The sequence below is a fragment of the Pistacia vera genome, unplaced genomic scaffold (genome assembly GCF_008641045.1).
Source record: "Pistacia vera cultivar Batoury unplaced genomic scaffold, PisVer_v2 Contig321, whole genome shotgun sequence".
Taxonomy (NCBI): Eukaryota; Viridiplantae; Streptophyta; class Magnoliopsida; order Sapindales; family Anacardiaceae; genus Pistacia; species Pistacia vera.
In genome coordinates this window covers 333554-356657 of record NW_022196137.1, presented here as the reverse complement: position 1 = coordinate 356657, position 23104 = coordinate 333554, and the positions used below count along the sequence as shown (strand labels likewise).

General features: G+C 34.4%; 4 protein-coding genes across 6 annotated transcripts; 1 reads left to right on the top strand and 3 right to left on the bottom strand.

Annotated features, from left to right (window-relative positions):
• Window positions 1-2667: 2667 nt before the first annotated feature.
• LOC116137226 (transcription factor MYB97) lies at window positions 2668-5175 on the top strand. The gene is made up of 3 exons (XM_031422893.1): window positions 2668-2961; window positions 3261-4386; window positions 4904-5175. The coding sequence occupies exons 1-3, from the start codon at window positions 2668-2670 to the stop codon at window positions 5173-5175; spliced, it is 1692 nt and encodes a 563-aa protein (XP_031278753.1).
• Window positions 5176-9751: 4576 nt separating this feature from the next.
• Window positions 9752-12157, bottom strand: LOC116137236 (autophagy-related protein 8C-like). 2 transcript variants are annotated; one of them, XM_031422916.1, is made up of 6 exons: window positions 12026-12157; window positions 11747-11821; window positions 10861-10916; window positions 10703-10755; window positions 10135-10253; window positions 9752-10050 (listed from the first exon to the last, which is right to left on the bottom strand). In XM_031422916.1, exons 2-6 carry the CDS (start codon window positions 11781-11783, stop codon window positions 9953-9955), a joined length of 363 nt encoding a protein of 120 aa, XP_031278776.1. In that variant the 5' UTR covers window positions 11784-11821; window positions 12026-12157; the 3' UTR covers window positions 9752-9952. The 2 variants fall into 2 exon arrangements, with proteins under 2 accessions (XP_031278776.1, XP_031278775.1); XM_031422915.1 differs by lacking the exon at window positions 12026-12157 and adding an exon at window positions 11964-12019 and having other exon boundaries at window positions 11747-11824.
• Window positions 12158-13518: 1361 nt separating this feature from the next.
• LOC116137235 (CASP-like protein 2D1) lies at window positions 13519-15455 on the bottom strand. 2 transcript variants are annotated; one of them, XM_031422914.1, is made up of 4 exons: window positions 15143-15455; window positions 14937-15048; window positions 14498-14803; window positions 13519-13845 (listed from the first exon to the last, which is right to left on the bottom strand). In XM_031422914.1, the coding sequence occupies exons 1-3, from the start codon at window positions 15277-15279 to the stop codon at window positions 14537-14539; spliced, it is 516 nt and encodes a 171-aa protein (XP_031278774.1). In that variant the 5' UTR covers window positions 15280-15455; the 3' UTR covers window positions 13519-13845; window positions 14498-14536. The 2 variants fall into 2 exon arrangements, with proteins under 2 accessions (XP_031278774.1, XP_031278773.1); XM_031422913.1 differs by lacking the exon at window positions 13519-13845 and having other exon boundaries at window positions 14419-14803; window positions 15143-15454.
• A 1228-nt stretch (window positions 15456-16683) lies between these two features.
• On the bottom strand, window positions 16684-21850 carry LOC116137242 (probable beta-1,3-galactosyltransferase 3). The gene is made up of 11 exons (XM_031422927.1): window positions 21372-21850; window positions 20358-20454; window positions 20192-20256; window positions 19898-20109; window positions 19713-19776; window positions 18532-18604; window positions 18268-18388; window positions 17967-18054; window positions 17727-17852; window positions 17527-17636; window positions 16684-17259 (listed from the first exon to the last, which is right to left on the bottom strand). Exons 1-11 carry the CDS (start codon window positions 21494-21496, stop codon window positions 17111-17113), a joined length of 1230 nt encoding a protein of 409 aa, XP_031278787.1. The 5' UTR covers window positions 21497-21850; the 3' UTR covers window positions 16684-17110.
• Between the last annotated feature and the right edge of the window lie 1254 nt (window positions 21851-23104).

Below are 23104 nucleotides of genomic sequence, written 5' to 3'. Positions count from 1 at the left end.
AGAGCTCGCGGTGATCTAAAGCTCGTTGATGCGTTATTAAAGAGTATGAATGCTAGACCTATTAAACATTTGTTGTTACGTGAATGACAACTCACTTGACATACATAACAATGAGTGCCAGGTTAGACCAGGGTTTTCTGATTCGAACCATGTCAGTATGGTAAACGGTAAAAAGAACCTAAAAAAATTATATATATATACACTATAATTCACAAATAAAATCACCACCATAATATTTGATAACACTACATCAATTAAAACAATATACAATAAGAAATTAGATATAATTTTTTGAAACAAAAGAATTTTATAAATAGAATAAGCATAGCATAAAGGGTTGTAATCTACTTAATAATATCCTTGTGACACAAAATTAGTAACATATATATAAATGATATAGATATTTTGAAAACAATCAAGACTTAAATTATAATTCTGACTCGCATTTTGGAATTTGGGTTGTTTTATAACCACAGATTTTATTATTGGTGCTGCGAATCCAATGAATCACGAGAATGTAACGTTAATATTTGAAAAACTTCTATTATTAAATGTTATTAATATATATATGACAACACATATCATTATGTAATTGGACGATAGTGTTAAAATATAGATAATTAAAGTGGGATATTGAGCTGGAATTGCCAATTTAAAATTTATGGAAATGTTGAACAAATAATTTAAGTAATAAAAAATGGCATGATGTAGATGATGAAGTGGCAAATGGCAAATCCCACTTGTTGCCTTGACTGGTCTTCAAAAATTATCCAGATATTAATTTTACCCTTCTGTTTCTGTGGTGTTTTTTTTTTTAACCCAATTTTACCCTCCGCAGTCAAAGAGTAAAAGAAGCCCAAAAAGCAGCTTTTTGGCTTGCTCAAGACAAAAAATATCTTTCTGTTTTAAAACATGAGAGAAATACTCATTCACCCTCAGTTTTTCATCAACTGTCATCCAGGTCCTGCATTTTTTAAATACTAGAATTTACTCCTCTTAAATTTAACAAACCTTTACATAATCTGTCGATAAGGGGATTTTATAAGTGATGCTATATGCACCCCATCAATTCTCTAACTAGCCCTCATTTAAAATAAATCAACATTAATTCCAAAATAATAAAGATTGGATAACAATTCAGACGTGATAGCTCGTAATTGGTCAGACAAGACCCATTGTTGGGTAACAGAACCTATTACATGCTGCCACATCGGGATTGTAAGAGAAAGTTTGTGAGATTTAAAATCACTTTTTAACTCCTTCAAAAATATCAAAACTAATTGAAGTCATTGTTATTTGTAAATAAACCACTCATGTCTATGAACATATAACTCGTTGGACAACAAGTCATCGTATGAATTTTGAGTCATAAACTATATATGGGATTAAGTGTATATGTTGTAGAAAAAAAAAAAAAAAAGATTATTTTGATGCGTATTATTTCATTTCAAAGTGAAAGAAAAGATCATAACGCTTTATCTAGTGAGAAGGTGTCCGAAGAAATGTTAAAATAGGTGAGAGCTACAGTTTTGATACTTTTAAGTAAAAAAAATTGATTAACTTGAAATAGAAGACATTTGATGGGGACGGTCTATTTAGCATTACTTTTAATATATACATATGAAATCGCTTTTATCACTGACAGGTTGTTTCTCATTAACACTGTTACAATCAGGGTAATACTATACTTACAATTCAACCTTATAAATTATCTCTCATAATCTCGACGTAACAGTTTACAATTGGTCAGCTTGTAAATGGGTCTCACTTGTCCATTTGTAAGTTGTCATGTCGAGATTGTGAGATAAAGTTTGTAAGATTGGGTTGTGAGCTAATCTTTATCCTTACAATCAGGATGTATGTCCCAATATTTTAAATAGTAAGATTTTGACATAATTAACCTAAACCCTAGGGGGTAAATAGAAATTAAGTCATTTTCAAACACAGACAATTTACAGACAGTAAAAAAAACTGCAAGCAAATCAACCAACTAAACCAAGCTGTAAAAACTAAAGCCGGCTTCTCAGCTCCTCCATTAAATTAAGACTGATTTCTCAAAACTCTTCATTCATTTCATTCATTCACTCTTATCACTCTCTCTTTTGATTCAATCAAATCTCGACCGTTTATACCGACAATATCAACAAAAACAATATCAAGATTTTTTTTTTTTTTTTTTTTTTTTTTAACCATTTTCCCAGAAACAAAGAAAAAAACTGAAACAAGAATTATAAAAATCAAAATATTTAAGATTCTTGTTGGGAATTTTTGTTTCAGGATTAGAACAACCAGAACAGAATTATTTAGAAGCAAACACAAAAACCCCGTTTTGTTTGCTTCTAAATAAACTTTTTTTGTTTTCAAAAACAGTCTCTCTGTCTCTTGTTTCATTTGTAGAAGAATCATTGAAGCATTAACAGCTTGACAATGCAACAATCTAGCCCTTAAAAAAGAAAACACATTCTCGAGGACCCACTTTGTTGTTTTTGTTCTTTAGCGACAGATTTTGCCTTCTTCTCCTTCTTCTTCTTCTTCATTTGATATTCTTTTTAGACGTACGTATAAGAAGGTTTTTTTTTTTTTTTTTTATATTAGTTTATTACTACGACAAAGATGATGCTAGGCAACAATGAACAACAACAACAACTTGAAAATGGGTCCTCGGGAATGAACGTAGAGGGAGGAGGAGGAGGAGACGGTGGAGTTCTGTTGAAGAAGGGGCCGTGGACGGCCACGGAGGATAGTGTTTTAACGGAGTATGTAAGGAAACACGGAGAGGGTAACTGGAACGCCGTGCAGAGAAACACCGGCTTGGCTCGTTGTGGCAAAAGTTGCAGGCTCCGTTGGGCTAATCATTTGAGGCCTAACTTGAAGAAAGGTGCATTTTCTCCTGAAGAAGAAAGGCTTATTGTTGAATTGCACGCTCAGCTCGGTAACAAATGGGCTCGCATGGCTGCTCAGGTTCGCAAAATTCTTTCTTTGTTTTTTTGTTTTTTCCGTTTCTGTGTTTTAATTAAGAACATGTTTTCGACTGTGTTGTTTTCTTTCTTGGGAATGTAATATTGTCGATATGTTTTGCTTCCAGAAAACATTTCTGCTACCAAACCAAAACCCTTCTGCATTTGAAAACAACTTTTCTTGTTTTTATTCCTATGAAAAAAAAAACTCCTTTCTGTCCTTTTCTCTTAAAACCAAAAACAAAAACAATCTGAGTATCTCCCTAACATTCATTTCTGTTTTTGCTTTCTGTCTTGTTGTAGTTGCCGGGAAGAACTGACAATGAAATCAAAAACTACTGGAACACAAGAGTCAAGAGACGCCACCGCCAAGGCCTGCCGCTGTATCCGCCGGAAATTCAACCGCAACACAAACACCAGCAACTCAACCATCCACAATCTTCACAATCTCATCATTCTTATCACTCAACTCCTTCAACTCCCACAACACCAAACTCAGCTTCCTTCTCTTTCCACACAACTCATACAACTCCCAACACCCCCAACGCCAGTCACCACCACCACCATAGCTACCACAACCACCCCTACCCTTCACCGTGTTACAGCCGCAGCCAAACTCCCAACCCTCTCTCCCCAACTCCTCCACAGCTCTCCCCTAGCCTCCAGTCTTCAACTTTCCCAACTCTTTCTCTCTTTGACTCCACGAATGGCCATCACTCCAACCATCCAAACTCAAATGCAAATATGAACAACCCCTTTAATATGCCTAGAACTCCTCCTATTCTTCAAAACCCAATTCGTTTTAAACGCATTCATCCTGATAGTAATAATATCAATAACAATCCTAGTAACAACAACCAAAACATGGAGAATATTCATAATAATATGAATATGAGTTATCAAAATAACAACTTTTCGCTTCCTTTTAGTCCACAGTTCTTGAGAAATTCTTCATCGCCTATGCTAATTCCCCAGAGTACTAATAGTAATAACAATAACATTAACAGCAATAATCATAACAATCCTTTCTCAAATAATTCTAAGTTGTTGTCACATCCTTCGTTTTCATCTATTCCCGTTAACTTCAATGCTCAAAACTCATCAATGTACCGAAGCCCGGTTGAGAAAGATGGGTTTTTGAGCAATGATTCGGGAAGTTTTAGTTTGAAACCGGAGCTTCCTTCAAGCCAAGCATTGTCTCAGCAAAATGGAAATGGTGAGATGAATTTTGATAATGAGAAGTTGAGTGTGTCGAGCAGTGGAAGTGGGTTGTTGGAGGATCTTCTAGAGGAGGCTCAGGCCATGGCTAGCAACTATGGTGATGGTTCAAGGCGGCTAAGCGGTGTGGGTTCCATTGAAGATGAGAATAAGCGTGAGTTTGGTGGGTTTAATCAATGGAGTGATTCAAATTCTTTGAATTTATCTTCAGGTACTAAAAGATGAAACCTTTATATATATAAACTTCAAATGTTTGTTTAATCATTAACATTTCTGCATGTGTTAGATTCTCTGATTAATTTAGTTTTCACACACATCAATTCTCATTATGAGCTTTAATTGTGATTTTTAATGAATCTTTAACTAGAATTTTGTGTCTCTCTGGATCTCTGCATGAACTTTAGTATCAGTTTCAGTGAATAGCTTCAAGTTTAATGAATTAATGTTCAGTTGCTTTCAACTCTCTTGATTATGCTCTAAAATGCTTTTAATTATTATCAGAATCTGAATGCATTAACTCTCTCTCATTCATGTGCTATCAGATTCCATAATATGATTATTGAGTGTAAAACAAAATGTCATTATCATCGTCATTTAGGGTAATCTTCATTAAATGTTCTTATCATCCTGTTGCTTATAAACCCCATTTTGGCATATACACAAAGCACATTTATAGAATACAGATTGATTGTCAACAATTCTTTATTTTCCTTTAATATTTCTTACAGGAATGAAGCCTAAGGAAGAAAACGAGCCAGGTCAAATGAACACGCATGAAGATTTATCAAAGTTCCTGAATGTGATTCCTTCAATGCAAGTTCCAGAATGGTATAATGACTGTGGAGAAGCCTCAAATTGCCAATCTTCAGTAGTAACAGATGATAATATTGGACTTGAGATGCAGCAAATAGCTTCATTATTTCGAGGTGACTCTAACACAGGCCATGTCAGGAGCAATCAGGGCTCCTGCTCTTTTGATAACTTTCCAGGAATCTGCTAAAGACTGCAAAATGGAGTTTTCTTATTTTAAATTGCATGTCTATGTACTGAGTTGAACTTGATGTGGCTTTTTGTCCCATCAATAAACTAATAAATAAATAAATAATTATTTGTTTGCATTTTTTTTTTTTAAATGACCTTAGGTTTGTGGGGCAAGTTACAATCATCTCAATTAATCCTCTGGGACTTTGTTGGGTAAGAGTGTTGGTGGTCATTCCCATTAGTAACCGTAAGAATTCGAACTTAGAAGACGATGTTAAATCCTCCTTTTGTTCTTTTATCTTTAAGATGACTCAAACTTTGGAAGACCATGTTAGATTTTTCTATACTTTTTTACCGTCAGGTCACTCGGTGGTGGTTAATTTATAAAAATGACCTCTCTTTTTCATGTTGATTTTCTTTACTAAGACAGGAAGATCACTTAGTTGCATTTATCCAAAACTTTATCTGCACTAAAATTAGCAGTTCAAAATGTGGTAGAACAAGTTATCTATACTGCCAAATTAGGTGTGGGGGCATTTTGTTAATTTTGGAAGCAGAATAGTTTCATTATACAAGGAAGCTTTGGTGTTAAAGCTAAATAAAGTGAGATTGGTATTTGGTTCTGGTGATTCTCTGAGTTTTGGTGGGTATGAAAAAGTACAGACTGGACATTTCCAAAATTACAAAGGACAGACTGTACATTTTTTAAATTAAAGCCTTCCTTTACTATTCTCAATAAACACTAAAAATACAATACAGGCTCTAATTTATTTAGTATTCAATATTTATCGCACTCCCTCTTATTTATTAGTAAATATGCATAATTTAATTTATCGGGGTATTCTTTTAATATTTTTTATTTTGGTAATCGAGGTGTCCGAACTAGTTTACGTATGCCTCAATTAATCTTCAGAATCCATTGAACCAGTGTTTTAAAACCCAACCCGGGGTGAAACCCGGCAAAGTTTCCGGGTCTTAGGTTGACCGGTTTAACTGGTTTGTCAGTTGACAAAAACTTTTAAATTCATTCAAATATGCCCCTAAAAATTACATGGAAGTCCCATGTGTTTGAACTTTATCAAACGCACCCCAAATACAAATCGACCAGCGACTGATTGGTAATGGCAGCACTGCAGATGCAACCCCAATCGTCCATTGAGCTCATTTCCATTAAAATCCACCCAATATCTGGCCGAAATAGGTTCATTTTGGCCAGATCTCACCGACGCCGACGTTGGCATTCCAAGCCAGATCTCATCCACGCCGGCGTCGACAACCCTCCCCATCACCTAGAAAACACTCCCCTATTCCTCCCGACCAAAACCCAGCTCACCCCACCCCTGTTAGCCTCGCCAATCACCGGCAAAATTCCATTGTTGCCTCTGCCATATTTATTCGATTTCCGGTTGATTTACTCACAGGAAATCAACGCTGTCACCACCATTACATTCAGCGGCACTTAGTCTTCAAAAGCCCCAACCTTTCGGCCGTTGATTGTTCGCCAATCATCCTCCCAAATCTTAGGGTTTTGGGGTGAATCGAAAAAGTTAAACCGGGCCCGTTGAAGCCTCCGGGTCCTGGTTCAACCGGCCGGGCCGGGCTGGGTTTTAAAACACTGCATTGAACACCCTACAAGCTTCAAGGACCAAGTAAACCATAATGTTATTGTGGTAGGTGACCCCAAGTTTGAACTTAAAGAAGGGAGCAAACCTCTTCCCTTGTAGTCGGATGACAAACCCTTTAATCACTGGGGTTAATTATACCCAAAAAATCTTGTATTAGAGTTGTAAGAGAAGTGTCTATCACATAATTTATGGGGTGCGACCATAACAGTATTCTTTTAGTATTCAAACATTCGTTTATTGGTGTCAATAAACTTAATCAATTATGATGAGAATTTTTCGTCTTAAACTTGTTAGTATTTACAAAGTGTTTTATCTGCTAATAAAAGAACAGAGAAATCTAAAAGAAAAGAATCCATTGTTTAAGAAACAAGAATATTGGAGGATGGTCTGGAGGTATACGAGAGTAGTGACATGAAAGGTACTTTGTCGACACTGATGAACTTGTAAAAGAACTGCGCATTTGCTAGGACGACAGAGAACATGAACTGCAGCTACCCCATGTGAACTCAGTAAGGACATTATTCCTGGACCACTTTGAGGGATGAGGTGAAAAAAAAAAACACCGCCTGTATTTTCAGTTTCAGTGCTATTATAATACCATCAGTTTAATCTGAATTTTTCAGAGTTTTAAAATTTTAATAGATTTTATGAGTTATGACAAATGTCTATCAATAAACAGGAAAGTCTTCAGTGTAATGGATGCACATACTTTTATGTCTTGAGTTTTTCAAACTTTTAAATTTTTAATATATTTTACAAATAAATGGGAAAGTCTTTTTATGTAAACCGCCTATAAAAGAGTAAAAAGGTCTAATACGGTTCCTAAATTCGAATTTCTACAAGCCCTAACAAGGGTAGTTATTAAGTAAATTTACCCAGTCGTCAATTTTAGGGTCTCGAAAGACTAATTGAGATGTGTATAAACTGGTTCGAACATCTTCGATCAACAAAAAAAAAAAAAAAATGTTCTTTATGTAACGGACGCATATACAACCTATCAATAAGATGCCTATACAATCTATCAATAAAAGTGTGTTTCGACTTTTTATATCATTTCGAGGAAGATTAGATTAGGAGAGCATGAAGCATGGCTATAATTTAATTAACTTATGGTTTTGAAATTTGAAAGTTATAGACAAACAATCAATTGTGCGAGATTCAACCTTACCATATATATATATACACAAGATCACAAATTATATTCGTTGCCTAGAAATAAATGTTATTGACTTTCATAATAAAAGTGGGCATCTTGTGCTTCTAATTATGCTAAAATGGGTTAATCTAACTCTTAGTGAACCATACGCAAGTCTTTTCTTTGGCAACTACAAAACTGGGGGTATTTTCTTCCATGTTGACTTGGCTTTTCTTAAAAAAAGTCCTTTCAAAATTTGTCAAAGCCAGCTTTATCAACATAAACATTCAATATCCTTTTTATATACAGGAATACACTACACGTAATTATCCTTGGGTGATCGAATGGTTCGATAGTGATTAAGTTCGAGTCCCTCCTCCATTGCTAATAAGGATAACCACTGAAGATCTTATATAACCAGTAGTTTTATGGTCTCGAGGGATTAACTGAGGTGCATGTAAACTGATTTAGACACCTCTAATTATTTAAAAAAACAAAAAGGGGCTAAACCTATAGGAAAATTGTAGGGCTTAAGCTTAAAAGGGTTCAACAACGAAGAAACTATATAATATTAGAGGTATCACGTCAACATTCGGTTTAGGGACTCCATAAAACCATTCATACAAGTCAAGTTATTTGGTATGATTGGCGCGACACTTATGGTATTCTAGATTTTCTTCCGAAACTATTGGTCCGTGCATAATGAATACACTGATTTGAGGCTTTAATTTACCAAGTTCACCTTATTTCATGGTACCTTAAAAGTTTACATTCAGATTCAGCATTCACATCCACTTTGAATTGATTTGCTCTTCAATTTATGTTTGTTGGGTCTCTCTTTCTTTATATATGTCTCAGTTTAGGGGAAGGTGATTGTTAGAGGAAAGGCCTCTCTCTACAAATGGCAAAAATGTTCTTTAAGACGTCCAAAATATTGCCTTACTTGCAGCTGATAATCAGGAAATTATCAGAAAATTTTCTCGTGTGCATGCTCTCACCCTCATTTCTCTCTCTTTTGTAATTATTGACTGAATCACCCTTTCAAACTTATCATATTTATCAGCTGATAAACGGGTAAAAATGAAAGGGGAAAAAGAGTCCCACAAGTCAAAATGGGTCAAAGGAAGCAATATTGAGAAGAGAGTATGCAAATTGTTACCAGACTGGGGAAATTTCTATTTTTGTGACATTGGTAATGTTACCTCAGACAGTTTTTTTTTTTTTTTTTTAATTACTTGGGATGTTCGAGCTGGTTTACACGTATCTCAACTAATCTCTGAGACTTTAGAACTGTTGGCCGAATAAAAGCTGCAATGACCATCCTTATTAAAGAATTGTTCTGAGGCTATTAATTTGATGAACAAATCATCAACGAGATAACGAATAGAGGTTCATCAAATTACATGATGAATGCAATCACAAGCATTAACATAACCTACATCCATTGAATTTCATCAAGGTTGACCCTTTTAAGCCATATTTGATCAGAATTTTCTTTTACTTCGGAACAAGAAAAATCTGCTACCAATTTGGGTAACACAGGTGCCATTTTTACCATACTGCCTAAAGTTCATAGTTGTTGAAAGTTGAAACACAATCAATATGACCAATATCTTAAAACCTTCAAATTTCATGTAATTCTCTTCTCAAGAATCTTAAAATGAATTAAATAATTACTTTTTCCTGGAAAATTAACACTAATTGCATGCTAAGCATGGTTTCTCTGTGAAGCTACTGCATATAAAGTTCCAAAAACTGTAGTTGTAACTGAAGAACAAGTTAATTTGGAGTTGGTTAAATTAGATCCAAACAGTAGGATTAATTTATTCATAGAATAGAAGAAAAGCATTAATATTTACTGCATCAAATTAATATAAGATAGGTCTCCACATATCCAGAAGTTAAGAAGAGGCAGAAGCTAAGGAGAGAGCATGAGTAACCATGAGCTCCCTCAGTAAATGCAAACATCTAAGGATTTACATTTTTCCATGAAATATTTTCAAGGTCATTATTTACATTAAGCTTAGGTTGACTCCTTAGAATGATGCTCCAAATGTGTTCTCTCCACTATAAGTCATGTAAAGGAAGCCATCCTCATCTTTGTTTTCCTCATAAATTGCAGACATCATGGCAGCTGCAACAACACAGATAAATATATTAAATAAGTGAATAATTGTGGATACTGAATATAAGGAAACAATTATTGTTACTTTCTTACCTGTAGGTGGCAAAATGTTCTTGACAAAGATGAAAATAGCCTTCTCAGCACTGAGCTTTATCCTCTTCCGGACAACATAAACAAATTGCCCGACAGTCAGATCAGCAGGAACCAGATATCTGCATTCATCGTGCCATAGAACTTAGAAGAATATTATCATGGGGAATAAGGAGATACCCAGGGTGCATCTTAAAGTAGCTAAAGTTCAAAATGTGGAAACCATTATTATAGTTTGAACATTGCAGAAACAATTCTTACTTCAAGACTGTAAAAACTTCCACAACTTTCCATTATCACAATACCTTGCCACCATCCCTCACATATGCTCCAACTCTTGAAATATATGCACAACAGTTGGGCGCAATTATGCTAAAGTAAAAACTAGGCTCCAACAGATCTAATTCATAAGACTTAACATAACATACACTCTGGTCCAAATGACAAACAAAAAGATCATCCTTGATTCATCCATCCAGATGTCAAAACTAATATGCTTCAGTTTCCACAGACAAATAGAAAACCAGAAAATATTGATTTGTTAAAAAGCAAAAGTAGATGTATTACTAACTTTTTCTTGTCAATGTCAGGTATGTCACTTCTTTCAGCTTTCTCCACAATTACCTGTGCAGCAAAGAAGAAAAACAGAAGATGAAAGTGAACACAAGCACTTCAAGCAAGAGATAAACAAATATGAAACATTCATCAAGAATGATGTAAAGTTCATACTGGTATTCTATCAGGATACTTCTCCCTGATTCGGGCAGCTTCCGCCTGCCTCCTTTCTGCCATGTAGAAAAATTAACATATTCAGAACAAGTACAATAAGGCTAAGCATCCATGTGAAACTTAAACTTTCTGTATATTGAGAACAATCTAGAGGAAGCTACCAGCTTTGATCTTTCATCATTATACAGGACCAACCAGTGACAGTGAAAAGTATACTCAATAATCATGCAAAATAAAATAAAAAAGGGTGGCATTTGAAACGTGGGGAAGAAAACATAGACAATTACTGATATTCATTTAAACGTATTCGATCCTCATTGAAATGTATTAAAGTAAAAATGAAAAAAAGCAACTTTGAAGAGTAATCCAACCAATCTCAGCATATTATCAAATCTTCCTCTAAAGTTGCATAAAATCTATAGACAACTAATTGGTTATTCACAAACAGGATGTAATTAACAACATAAAGCCTCATGTTATCCATTCCCCAGAACAGAACATGCTGAAGAGTGTTGCTAAATTAATAATGTCTAACATCTCATATGTATTCATGGCATATTTTCCTTCACTAACATGAAAATCATCAAGCATTCTCAGAAAGCCAAAGACCAGTATCCTCAACAAAATCCGTAATTACAAGGATTTCATAAGAAAAGAGAGAACCTAATTATCCCATTAAAAAAAAAAAACCAACAAAAACCCAGATCAGAAAATCCACAACTGACGTTACCAAACTGTAAAAATTGAAACTTGAAGTGAAACATATAATCAAACAGATCAGACATGTAGCACAACATCATGAACAAAACAATGATCAAATCAATAAAAAAAATTATCAGATAAAAAAAAAATATAATAAGAAAGCAAGAGTTAAAAAGGAGGGGACCGAGAGGGTGTTCAAGCTTGAAGGAGCTCTTAGCCATGGTTTCTTCTAAGTCTCTTCTTCTTCTTCTCTACTGTCCTGCTAATTAAGAGAAAACAAAAAAACAAACAAACAATATAAGGTCTCTTTCCAAGAAACTTCCTTTAATTAATTTTATCAGAAAAACAAAAACCAACAAAGAAAGATTCAAAGAGTGAGATACAAGGAAAAAAAAATTTACCAGAAAAAAAATATCTATAAAAGGGAAAAAATTGATAAGAGAGAAAAAGAACAGAGACTCACAGGATATAACTTTGATCTGATGAGAACGAAGATAAAGAATGAACTGGGATTCTATTTTCCGGGGACTTAAAACGCCGTCGTTTTGTTTAGTTTGGAGTGGCCCAAATCCATCAAATTAAATCATAGCCCAAGATGAAGGTAAGATTTTAGTTGCCTTCAAAATTATGTCATGATTTTTTAAATTTTAAAAGAGAATTTAAAGTGAAATTTACTTTAATTTATTTAACCTTAATTAAATAATTGGTTGAAATATTCTCATATAAATAGTCAACTTACCATAATTGTGACAAAAATAATGGTATCTAAGTCCTTATATGTTTGTGTAATTAGATAATGATTTAAAATCACACGAGTTAATGTGGTTATCGTCGTTGGATTCATACGTTTATTAGCATGATTGAACGGGCATACCCATATAAATAATATTACTAAGTTTATATTTATAAATTAACTGTTACTTAGAGATACAAAATCAAATATTTCTTTTATAGGATGGTATTGCTTCTATTATAATAAAACTTGTTCTAATTCAATGAATCTATTTTTGGTGCATTTTAATCTTTTGATAAGATTATATCACTCATATGTAACACCCACCATATTAAACCTAATATATTATCTATGTTATTAAAATTAAATTAAAAAGCTAAGGGTATCTTACACTTTCACCCCAAAAGTTTGGCATGAAATTTTTCCTCCTCAATATTGGAAAACTAACAGTATCACTCCCAAATTGTGTTTCTATCAATTAATACAGTGATATAAGGGGGTTAAAAAGATGTTTTGAATAAACAGTTGACAATTGTGAACAATAGCTAGAAGTTTAGCCAAATAGTTGATAGTTTTAGCTGATATAAGTAATGTTTGATCTATGTCGGATCTAGACATATAGTAGATAGGTTTCCAAAGGTATTGTCTATACGATTTTGTCATGAAAAGGCGTTTATGGGTGATGTTTTGAATAAAAAATTGACAATTGTGAACAATACCTAGAAGTTTAGCTAAATAGTTTATAGTTTTGGCCGATATAAGTAATGTTTGATGTATGTCAGATCTAGGCACATTTTAAGTGGGTTTCCAGAGGTATTGTCTGTACGATTTTGTCCTGAAAAAGTGTCTCTGGATGATAAGAGTGTCCTTATGTTATATAATCAACTAAGACCCTCATCTCCTAACCAATGTAGGACTTTGGCACCAACACATAACAAAACCTCTATGCGAGGGTTAGAGTGCCAGTATTAGGTTCACAAAACTAAGTGGAAAAATGTATGTTATTACGATCAAAACTCAGGGATAACAGTGTAATATATTATATATGTTATTATGTTTATCAAAATAAAACTGAGAAAATATAATGATAGTAAAGAAATGGTAAAAGAAAAAGCAGGGGTGCTTCATCTTTGGTAGGTGAGATGGACAAATTTCCGAGCTTTTTCTAAGCAAAGTCATGATCCATCCACTTGCCTAATAAAGTGAAATTGTGTTAGGTGCAAAGCATGTATTCTTTTTCATTTTATCTACAGTTTTATAATGACATATTACCAATGATTTAGTACCATGACAAAGCAATCTCTTCTGAGGTGTGTGAAAGTTCTTACTTCTGATAAAGCTTGCTCTTGTATGAACTCTTGATATATCTATTCAAGCTTGTCTTTTATGTAAAGGGTTTCATCAATTTCCCCAGTTTACAATTTACATACAGTAGCTGGTATTGTTGCATAGATCTTTACGAGAGGATCAATTTGTTCAAAACAGAAGCATAGACTTGTGTGAAGTATTATTTATTCAAATGTCTAAAGTATAAGAGCTCAATCATTCACCATGGAACTCATAAAGCTGTTTGAAGGAAAANACCAACACATAACAAAACCTCTATGTGAGGGTCGGGGTGACAGTATTAGTTTCACAAAACTAAGTGGAAAAATGTTATTCCGTCAAACCTCAGGATAACAGTGTAATATATTATATATGTTATTATGTTTATCAAAATAAAACTGAGAAAATATAATGATAGTAAAGAAATGGTAAAAGAAAAAGCAGGGGTGCTTCATCTTTGGTAGGTGAGATGGACAAATTTCCGAGCTTTTTCTAAGCAAAGTCATGATCCATCCACTTGCCTAATAAAGTGAAATTGTGTTAGGTGCAAAGCATGTATTCTTTTTCATTTTATCTACAGTTTTATAATGACATATTACCAATGATTTAGTACCATGACAAAGCAATCTCTTTTGAGGTGTGTGAAAGTTCTGACTTCTGATAAAACTTGCTCTTGTATGAACTCTGATATATCTATTCAAGCTTGTCTTTTATGTAAAGGGTTTCATCAATTTCCCCAGTTTACAATTTACATACAGTAGCTGGTATTGTTGCATAGATCTTTACGAGAGGATCAATTTGTTCAAAACAGAAGCATAGACTTGTGTGAAGTATTATTTATTCAAATGTCTAAAGTATAAGAGCTCAATCATTCACCATGGAACTCATAAAGCTGTTTGAAGGAAAAGCTATGGATTAGTTCCTTTGTTCTTCAACCTCCTTGGAAGAAGAAACAGAAGGAGGTTCAAACAGGCTGAAGAATCTATAAGCTGAGATTACTGCTAAAATGATGAAACATATAAGAGCCAAGGCATGGAGAACAAGAGCTATCTTCATTTTATTGCAAAATTTCCCATATGAGCTGCAGGCTTCACTCCATGTAACTTCCTGATCACCATTGTAAGTTAACCGCAGTATCTCTAACACTGCAGCCACTGATGTCACCATCAAGTAGGCCACAATCTGCTCAAAACAATCCATTCATACACAGACACATGGAGAAAAAAAAAAGTTAGCGAGCTAGCTCGACTACTATCACATCTCACATCGCTAGCAAACGAGAACATGAATTAGTTCATAAGTTTTGAGTTAGAACCTGATCAGAGGCAAAGAAAATCCAAGCTTTTGAAACAAAGAATTTGAACCATGAGGAAACAGCAGCAAAAAATGCATACGCACCACATATAGCACTGATGCAGACCATGAATCTGTTGAACAATTCTTAAATTTTTTTAGAATATGCATAGAATGAATTAAGGTTATAATAAGAGTAAAAAAGAAGGAGAAAGAACTTTATCTTACTTGAGTCCTGTCAGATTGCTGAACTCTAGTTTCCCATAACTGGGGTTGTCCTGCTGGTTAGTCACAGTTAACCAAATGGTTGCAACACTAAGAGGAATGGAAAAGATCCTGAGGGAACAATCAAGGAGCTTAAGCATTGGTGAGGTTTAATTAATGAGAAAAGGAGTGAAAGAACGATGAGAACGTTGGTGAACTGAAAGTGGGAATGTGGAGATAAATAGTTTGTGATCTTATCAGGTCTTGGAATGGAAAGAGAGAGTTTATAAGGTGTGGAGTTGTAGGTTTAGTGGGATGAGTGAGAAGCAGTGGGCAGTGGGGGCTCTGCCTTTTCATTGCAGGAATCATGATACTATTTGTTTGGTATTATCTAGTAGAAATGGTATCATTGATTCAACTGCCCACTGAAAGTTTTCTTTTCTTTCCTAGTAATGCTTACAGGTTGGCCAATTGACTTCCATTTCAGTTTTTCCAATGTTTACACTTGGCCGCGTTTACACTTGGCTCAGCCATGAGTTTCTGATATCTATTCTGCTTGCATCTTTCTTACTTCATGGTGATGAATGTGAACAGATTATTTCAAACACTTCAAAATTTTGGGCTCGACTATGTCAGAAAACCGAAGTGCTTCGAAGAAAGAATTACACGCATTTTAATTAATTGTCGGGTCTATTGAACATCCTATAAGTCCAAAAGATAAAATAAGTCACAATATTATTATGGTAGGTAGTCTCAAAGTTTGAACCCAAAGACTCAAGAAATGGAGATAACGTCATTAACAGTCAGACTAATCTCTTGGGGTTAATCAAGTATATATCTTTGACTACAAACAGTTTTATTTTTAGGTTACAAGTGTTCTTCTCCCAAAACGCATCTAATCAGTTATGAGAACTCAATCTTATAAGCTGCATCCCAAATTCATTAACTAAAGATGCGAGATGACAAACTTCCTGCACTTGGGACTTTGCATCTTCATGAGGATGTCACACGAGTCCGATCAGATAACAAACCCGTTTCAAAGTGTGAAGTATAGACTTGACCATTGATAAGATTAGAAAATTAAGTCCGAATTCATGGAGCATAAAATTGATAAAGTGAGCTTGAGTAAAACTTATTTTTAAAAGCTTACTAACTCAATGGAGGATAGAGTCAAATTATATATATACACCATAACAACCTACTAATTCAATGATGTATCAAATTCAATTTCAATACCCTCCCTCATGCATTGGGTCCAAAGCTATCATCGGGTCAAACAAATGGTTCTGATACCATGATAAATTGGGTTTGAGTAAAACCCACTTTCAAAAGCTAGCTCAAGGGAGAAAGAAATCTAACTACATATATACACTAAGACAAATTCAACTTCTTCATAAGTAAATAGCCTAATAACTTATAAAAATAAAGAAATTATAATATAGAAGATTATAAATCTGACATTTTAAGAGTAAAATTTACTAGTACTGGTGAGATAAATGAGTTGACACACTGGATATGCAATCTATTTACCTGCATAATGGAAGCTTAAAGATCAAGAAAAGAAGTCATCAAAAGGGGGAATCTTCATCACTATTTTATTTACAAATCACATAAAGAAGGTACAAATCTATTAAAAGCAACACAAAAAGCCGCTAATTTATGAAGCACAAGGCAGCAAAAGCTATTCTCAGCACTTATTATGAAGGTTCCATAAGCTATGGCACGCTTACAAAATGCCCCCCAGAGAGCAATCAAAGAATGGTTAAAATACAAACTCTTCTCCTTTCTTAAAACTGCTTTTGAGTCTCTCTCCTAGTCTAAAATTGAGCAGAAAACTCAGCAACCAAAATCTCTCCTGCTTGCCTGATGCATATCTGTCTCATTCGATGTTTCGATATTACATAGGTTTCTCTATAGCAACATCCCCAAAACAACCTCAAGCCCTTTACTTGCTTCCTCCTGAGTTTGGAAGAAATGTTGTTTTTGGTTTGTTTAGAAGACTGCACTCCACAAAGCATTCTCACCTTCCCCACAACGCCGGTGGACCTCTTTCATCCTCTCAACAGACTTGCAGACGCCACTGCAGGTCCAATCAAACGAGGCAACACACACATTGCCTGCCTGAGCCTTCCACTCACAATCTGTGGCAAGTATCCAAATTATTAGATTTTTGCATCACATTTTGACAGTACATTCACCAAGCATCTAACTGTAACTCTTTGTGCAAAGTTTAAATCACACACACAAAATGAACTATCCAAAAAGGCCAAATCCAATAGATTGTATATCATGTATGGTTGGCAGGACTTTAGTCTGCTTGTTTCATGATATCAATGGAGTTCAGTGTTGGAAGACTGTTAATAAGTTCAGGAAAGTAGAACAACAGTAGAGTAAGTTTGTAAAATTACCAGGTGGGGTACCGCAACATAGTCTCCTGTCATCTATGTGTTCTACATCCAATCCGATAAACCATGACCCCAATGAAACATCCTCATTGGCATACTTGTGTAGCATATGCCTAATTGATATACAAGTGAAATGGTTCAGAGGAGATGTATATTGCTACACAGAATTTAACCACTTATTATTCAGATGATCTGGAACTTACCGGTTAATTGATATATAAGAAGCCAAATCTTTAGAAATAGCATATAGCTGCCCTGTAGCATGACGGAAGTATTTGTTTCCTTCTTCACCAAATTTCCAATATTCAGGTTCATGGTACCTCACTCCCCTGTGCATTGAAAAACTAATTAGAAAACATGACGGATAGAAACGAAAAGATAAAATGTTAAATTCTCCAAAACACAGGCCATATGGATATAGAGTAAGAACGTTCTTGGCTTACTTTTGAGCTAGGACTGGACCAGATTTCATGCAGCCTATGTACACTCTGGGTTTGGATCGATGCCTAGCCAAAGTTGCTCCAAGAGTTGCTGCAATAGCATGATGGATGAACAGTATGTAAGAACAAGGAAAAGAAAATATATTTTCCAGTCTTTGATTAAAGCAATTGGAGGAAAATATTTTTCAGTGATGAGCGGCCTTCTGAGTGCTTCGATTCATGTAAAACTTAACAATTTTGGTGACGTTTGCCAATATAGCATATCTAGAAGTAAAGAAACAAAAATTAGTAAATAACTCTTTACCTATATTTACATGTACATCATCATCAACTTTGACATAGAAATCAGCATTCCACAAAGCAACCGCAGTGGCAAAAAATATCTTCGTCTTGGCTGACAATTCAAGGTAACCTTCTACATGTTCCTGCCCACACATTTATTTTCAAATTTTAGTATAGCCATTGTTCTTTTATAAATACCAGCTCATAATGACAATGTTCATACTATCTGCGTTAGAGTATTTTTGTTAAAACAGATTGAATAAGGAAAGAGAGAGGAGAAGCTTACCAGCCTCAAAAAGTCACCATGTCGTTTATCTTCTGCTTCAATGGCTCTATCAAGGATACCACCAGAAGTAGCACTGAGATGAACAAAAAAAATAGAGAAATATGTCAAATTTTATCCATCAACCAGGTATTTGGTTTTGCAAATTAAGACTGCCCTATATACATCATTGACGTACAAAATTAAATGTAAATGTGTCTACAGGACGAAAAGCTTCATAAGTCATCTTCAATGCCTTATACAGCTAAAATCAGCAACAATCAGCCTGATTATCAGGTCTTGATCGGTGAAACAATATTCACTTGATAAAATTCTACCTACGAGAAAATGTATATATACCTATTATGAACTATGACACAAAGGTTGGAAAACTGTACATCCAAATTTTTCAATCACATATAAAGCTAATCTAGACTGTTTAAGCCTATCTGGGTCTTGGACTTCTGAAATTTGCAAATCTAACAAACTTATTCATGTCACTATCAATTGACTTCCAGACCATTTTTCATGTATGATGATATTTCTTTAATTTAAGAATAGATTGTTCTTTTTCACCCATATTAACCACAAAATTAAATTTTGAAGTCATGTTACCACCTACTTATTAGGTTTTCCTGGCTATTAGAAACATTAACGCTTCTGAGACATCTCCTGATTAAAATTTTTCTGTTTATCATGTGGTGCTACCCTCCTCTATATAAGTTCTAATTTCTTTAGTTGCTGTCAGTATCTACACCATCAGTACCTCTCCATCTTGACATTTGTCTGTAGTAAGAATATGATTATATTATTAACCCATAAGATCCTTCAAATGTGAAATCTATACTTAGTTTAAGTTTTCCTTTTGTCATTCTTAATTATATTTTCTAAATGTGTACGACCCTCGTGCACATACATAATAGAAAACTAAAGCAATAAACATCTTTTCCAAAACTTTTCTCTTTCCAAGTAACTTTCTTGATTGCTAAGACGTCTTTCAGTAAAGTAACTGTAACCCCACAATTTGTGACCTGCATCTGTGCCATGATGGAAACAGCATAGGAAAAGAACCATATTCCATAAAGTATATGAAAGAGGGACCAGAAGAGCACAAGAGGCTTAAATTTACTTTAAAGAAAGCTATGCAAATTAAAGATGTAACATTATTCGACAAAACCAGATTTGAACACAAATGAAATACCCACCTGTGACCTATTACAAAGCGCATGACAATGCCCTTCTCTTCCTCAAGCTTCCTTCTTTTTTCACCTAGTTTTTATACAGAAGATTCAAATGTTACTCACAGATCAATTAAATACTGTATGTGAAATATTATATAAAAGAAAACAGTACGGTCAATGAAAAACATAGCAAGTAACTAATTGACAACCTTGAGGCATCCAAGTAGCACGAACTGAATCTCTTCGTTTTCGGCTGCTAAAAGCAGTATTAACTCCTACAACCATTAAATATTTCCTTTTACCACTTGATTCGCTAATCTTTATGTCATCTGACAAGGGAGAACCATTAATAATTGATTCCTGAGCAGCTCTTGCAGCAGCCAACTCCATCTCCAAGTTTGAGATTGTTTTATCCAATGTTCTGCATTTCATATACAGTCAAAAGTTTAACTTACCACTAAGATCACTGTAATCAAAGAATATAAATCCTATAATATACTCACTGTATAGCATGATGGGTTTTTGAAACCTCCCCGATAATGTCCTCTGGTTCACGCTTTGCATCCTTCTGAAAAGATAAAGAAAGGAGGCACCCCACATGTTAACAATCTAACAAATATTCAGGTCAAGGTGAAAACATTTTCAACTTTCAAGTGATTGAATACTCACACTAACTGGATCACAACCCTCAGAAATCAGCTTTAGCTTTTCATCCTCAACCCCCATTCCTCTCGGTATATCTTTAACTTCAGGCACTGTCCACATTCTGTTACCAACACAAGCATATAAGGTAAATAAAAGCTTATGTCCTATAAAGTTCCATGTTATTATGAGTATGTCTTATAGACAGAAACAAAATATTCATGCTATAAAATGTAGACAACCGTGAGCCAACCACAATCAACTCAAGTCAAATTCAATAATTAGAGTATGAAACACAGAAGGAGAAACCAAAGAGCAAAGAAAGACTATATTACAACTATGGGAGAAAGTACAGCCCATATTTCGTGAGGAAAATTACTGTTTGTCACTGTTATAACTCCTTAATTTTCAGATATAGGACTATATTGTGATGGTAAATCCTTAAATAGCCAAAAGAATTAAAGAAGAGTTCCATCACTCTTCAGGCTTCAAGGGTCTTTTCTGGTTTTTATCAAATAACAACCACCCAGATCCTGAATTCAATACGCCGATACATAAGCAGCAGGTTATTTGGAAAAAATTGAATTGCCAAAGAAGGGAAACTGAACCCAGAGCTAGAACATTCATAAACGGCACCTCTAAAGCACAGCAGCAGTGACCAAGCATAGCAGTCAGACGGTTAAAGAACTTTGTTTGATATGTTACCGTAGCAACCGACAGTTCAAACTTCGATTAAAATGGCAATCGACCGCTCAAACTCAAATTCTGAACAGTTTTGAATCCATAACAATAATTCCAGATCCATCTACTAACCATAGAATCCACCAAACCAAGGAATTAAAAGAAATTAGAAATCATTTTTCATAAGTATTATCAACACATCTACACGAAAATTTCATCAAAGTCAATCCCTCCCAGAATTAACAACAGAACCAGAAACCTGATAAACTAAACACTACCAGCAAATTACAAATGCAAGCTAGAAGTGCAGTTCAAGAATTTCAAAACAGAAAGCATAAAAGCAACAATGAGAAAAATTACCTATCAGAGAAGAGCATCCCTGCACAAAAGCAACCAATACAAAACAAAATAGTCCATTTTTTTGAAACTGCATTCTTTGAAGCTGACTCAAACCCTCCTCCTCCTCCTCTACTCTTCCAACTCATTTTGCTCCTCTTTTATCTCCTCAAAACAGCCAATCAAGAGCCAAATCAAAACAAACGCATCTAAAATCTCAAGTCCACCAGCTCAAAAACCCCAAATTCAGATCCAAAAAATCAAATTTCCCCCCTTTAACACAACTCAGCTCTAAAAACACACAAATCCATGAACAAACATGCTTTAATTCATATCTCCATCTCCTTATCCACCTCCAGAAGACTTTAAAGACTAGAGCTTGCTTATGTTTTGGCGTGTTCTGAGACTTTTTCTTTGTGTATATGACCAGCTAATGTGGCTGGCTTAAGGTTCTTAGGTGGAAATGGAATAAGAAGACTCAACAACTTGACTGTTGATGAGAGTTGAACATTTATTTATATGTAAAGATAAATAAAATACTGAAAATAAATATATGAAGAAAATGGTTGTAAATAAATTACCCAACCGACCTTTAACAACCTTTCCTATTAAACACTGTTTTGTCTTAGTTGTACGTATCTCCTTCCTCGTATGACTCTTGAACTACCCCTCTTAAGCCTGTCTTGTGTCTTCAATAAATTATTCACTGTGCCAAAATATGTTGTTGGTTTTCATCATTTCAGTTAGTTGCATCACATAATTTTCTTGATTTATGCAAAAAATAAATTAATCAATAAGTTTTTACGAGATTCACGATTTTACCGCATTAATACATAACATCTTACGTCACGAACGAATGAATGAGAACTTAAATCAATTAATAAACTACAACAAAAAATTTCACCAGTAGTATTTCTCTTAGTAACCAATTCAAAATTATGAAACTTGTAGTATGTTTTTGAGGAATTTATATTAAATAAATGATGTATAAAGACAATAACAGTTTACCCTTCTAAAGAGATTGATTAACTTAAAGAAAGTGGTGATGGGATGGAACTCCACTATCTTCTTTACGGTATGTAATAAAGATTCGCGAACAAACCACACTTAAGTTTCAATTATCATGTCAATTTTTGAGATTGCAAGATAAAGAAAGGTTGAGTTCTGGAAGGTTAAAGCTAACAGTGGGGTGGTTATAATCAAATAAAGGTCAAGAACAACGGACTTGTTAATCATTGTGTTTCATCTAATTAAGATTGCATTTTGAGATCAAAACTCAGAAGGGTTTGTACTTAAATGAGTAAATAAAATCATATCAAAATGCCATGTTTAATGAGCCTTTTTCTCAGATTATAATGCCTGTTGTCCCATTTGGGGAAGACAAAATTCCAAGCAGAAATGCTAATAGAAGCTAAACTAAAACATGGCGAAGTCACATGCTATTATGAGAGAAAGAGAATTAGTATAGGCTGTCAACCTTTTGATTAATTAACATAGCTATGGAGTTTCTTTCTTTCTTTTTTCTGTTGAGATTTTGTGTTTTGTTTTGTGTACTTGAAATTTAAGAGATTGAAGATCAATCATTCTAAGGCAACAACAGAGATGCAGGGACAAAGAATGTATGTACACATGCAGCACGTGGAGAGAACATGAGCTCCAATAATGGATTCTACTTCTACAGGTCATGATAAATCAAAAAAAGCCAATTTGTGTACAGTCCTTTTATTTATTTATTTATTATTTTTTTTTTTTTAAAG

Bases quoted from the DNA above. Each gene is read 5' to 3' on its own strand.
- LOC116137226 (XM_031422893.1), top strand. From the start codon at position 2,668: ATGAACGTAGAGGGAGGAGGAGGAGGAGACGGTGGAGTTCTGTTGAAG. The intron at 2,962-3,260 runs GTTCGCAAAATT...GTCTTGTTGTAG, and splicing joins GGGCTCGCATGGCTGCTCAG to TTGCCGGGAAGAACTGACAA. The intron at 4,387-4,903 runs GTACTAAAAGAT...TATTTCTTACAG, and splicing joins TTCTTTGAATTTATCTTCAG to GAATGAAGCCTAAGGAAGAA.
- LOC116137236 (XM_031422916.1), bottom strand. From the start codon at position 11,783: ATGGCTAAGAGCTCCTTCAAGCTTGAACACCCTCTCG. The intron at 10,254-10,702 runs GTTAGTAATACA...CGATGAATGCAG, and splicing joins CCTGACATTGACAAGAAAAA to ATATCTGGTTCCTGCTGATC. The intron at 10,051-10,134 runs GTAAGAAAGTAA...GTGTTGTTGCAG, and splicing joins GAACATTTTGCCACCTACAG to CTGCCATGATGTCTGCAATT.
- LOC116137235 (XM_031422914.1), bottom strand. From the start codon at position 15,279: ATGCTTAAGCTCCTTGATTGTTCCCTCAGGATCTTTTCCATTCCTCTT. The intron at 15,049-15,142 runs GTAAGATAAAGT...ATTGTTCAACAG, and splicing joins AGCAATCTGACAGGACTCAA to ATTCATGGTCTGCATCAGTG. The intron at 14,804-14,936 runs GTTCTAACTCAA...TGTTTTGAGCAG, and splicing joins TTTTCTTTGCCTCTGATCAG to ATTGTGGCCTACTTGATGGT.
- LOC116137242 (XM_031422927.1), bottom strand. From the start codon at position 21,496: ATGAGTTGGAAGAGTAGAGGAGGAGGAGGAGGGTTTGAGTCAGCTTCA. The intron at 18,389-18,531 runs GTAAGCTTCTCC...ATGTGTGGGCAG, and splicing joins ATGGTGACTTTTTGAGGCTG to GAACATGTAGAAGGTTACCT. The intron at 17,260-17,526 runs GTAATTTTACAA...TACTTGCCACAG, and splicing joins ATGTTGCGGTACCCCACCTG to ATTGTGAGTGGAAGGCTCAG.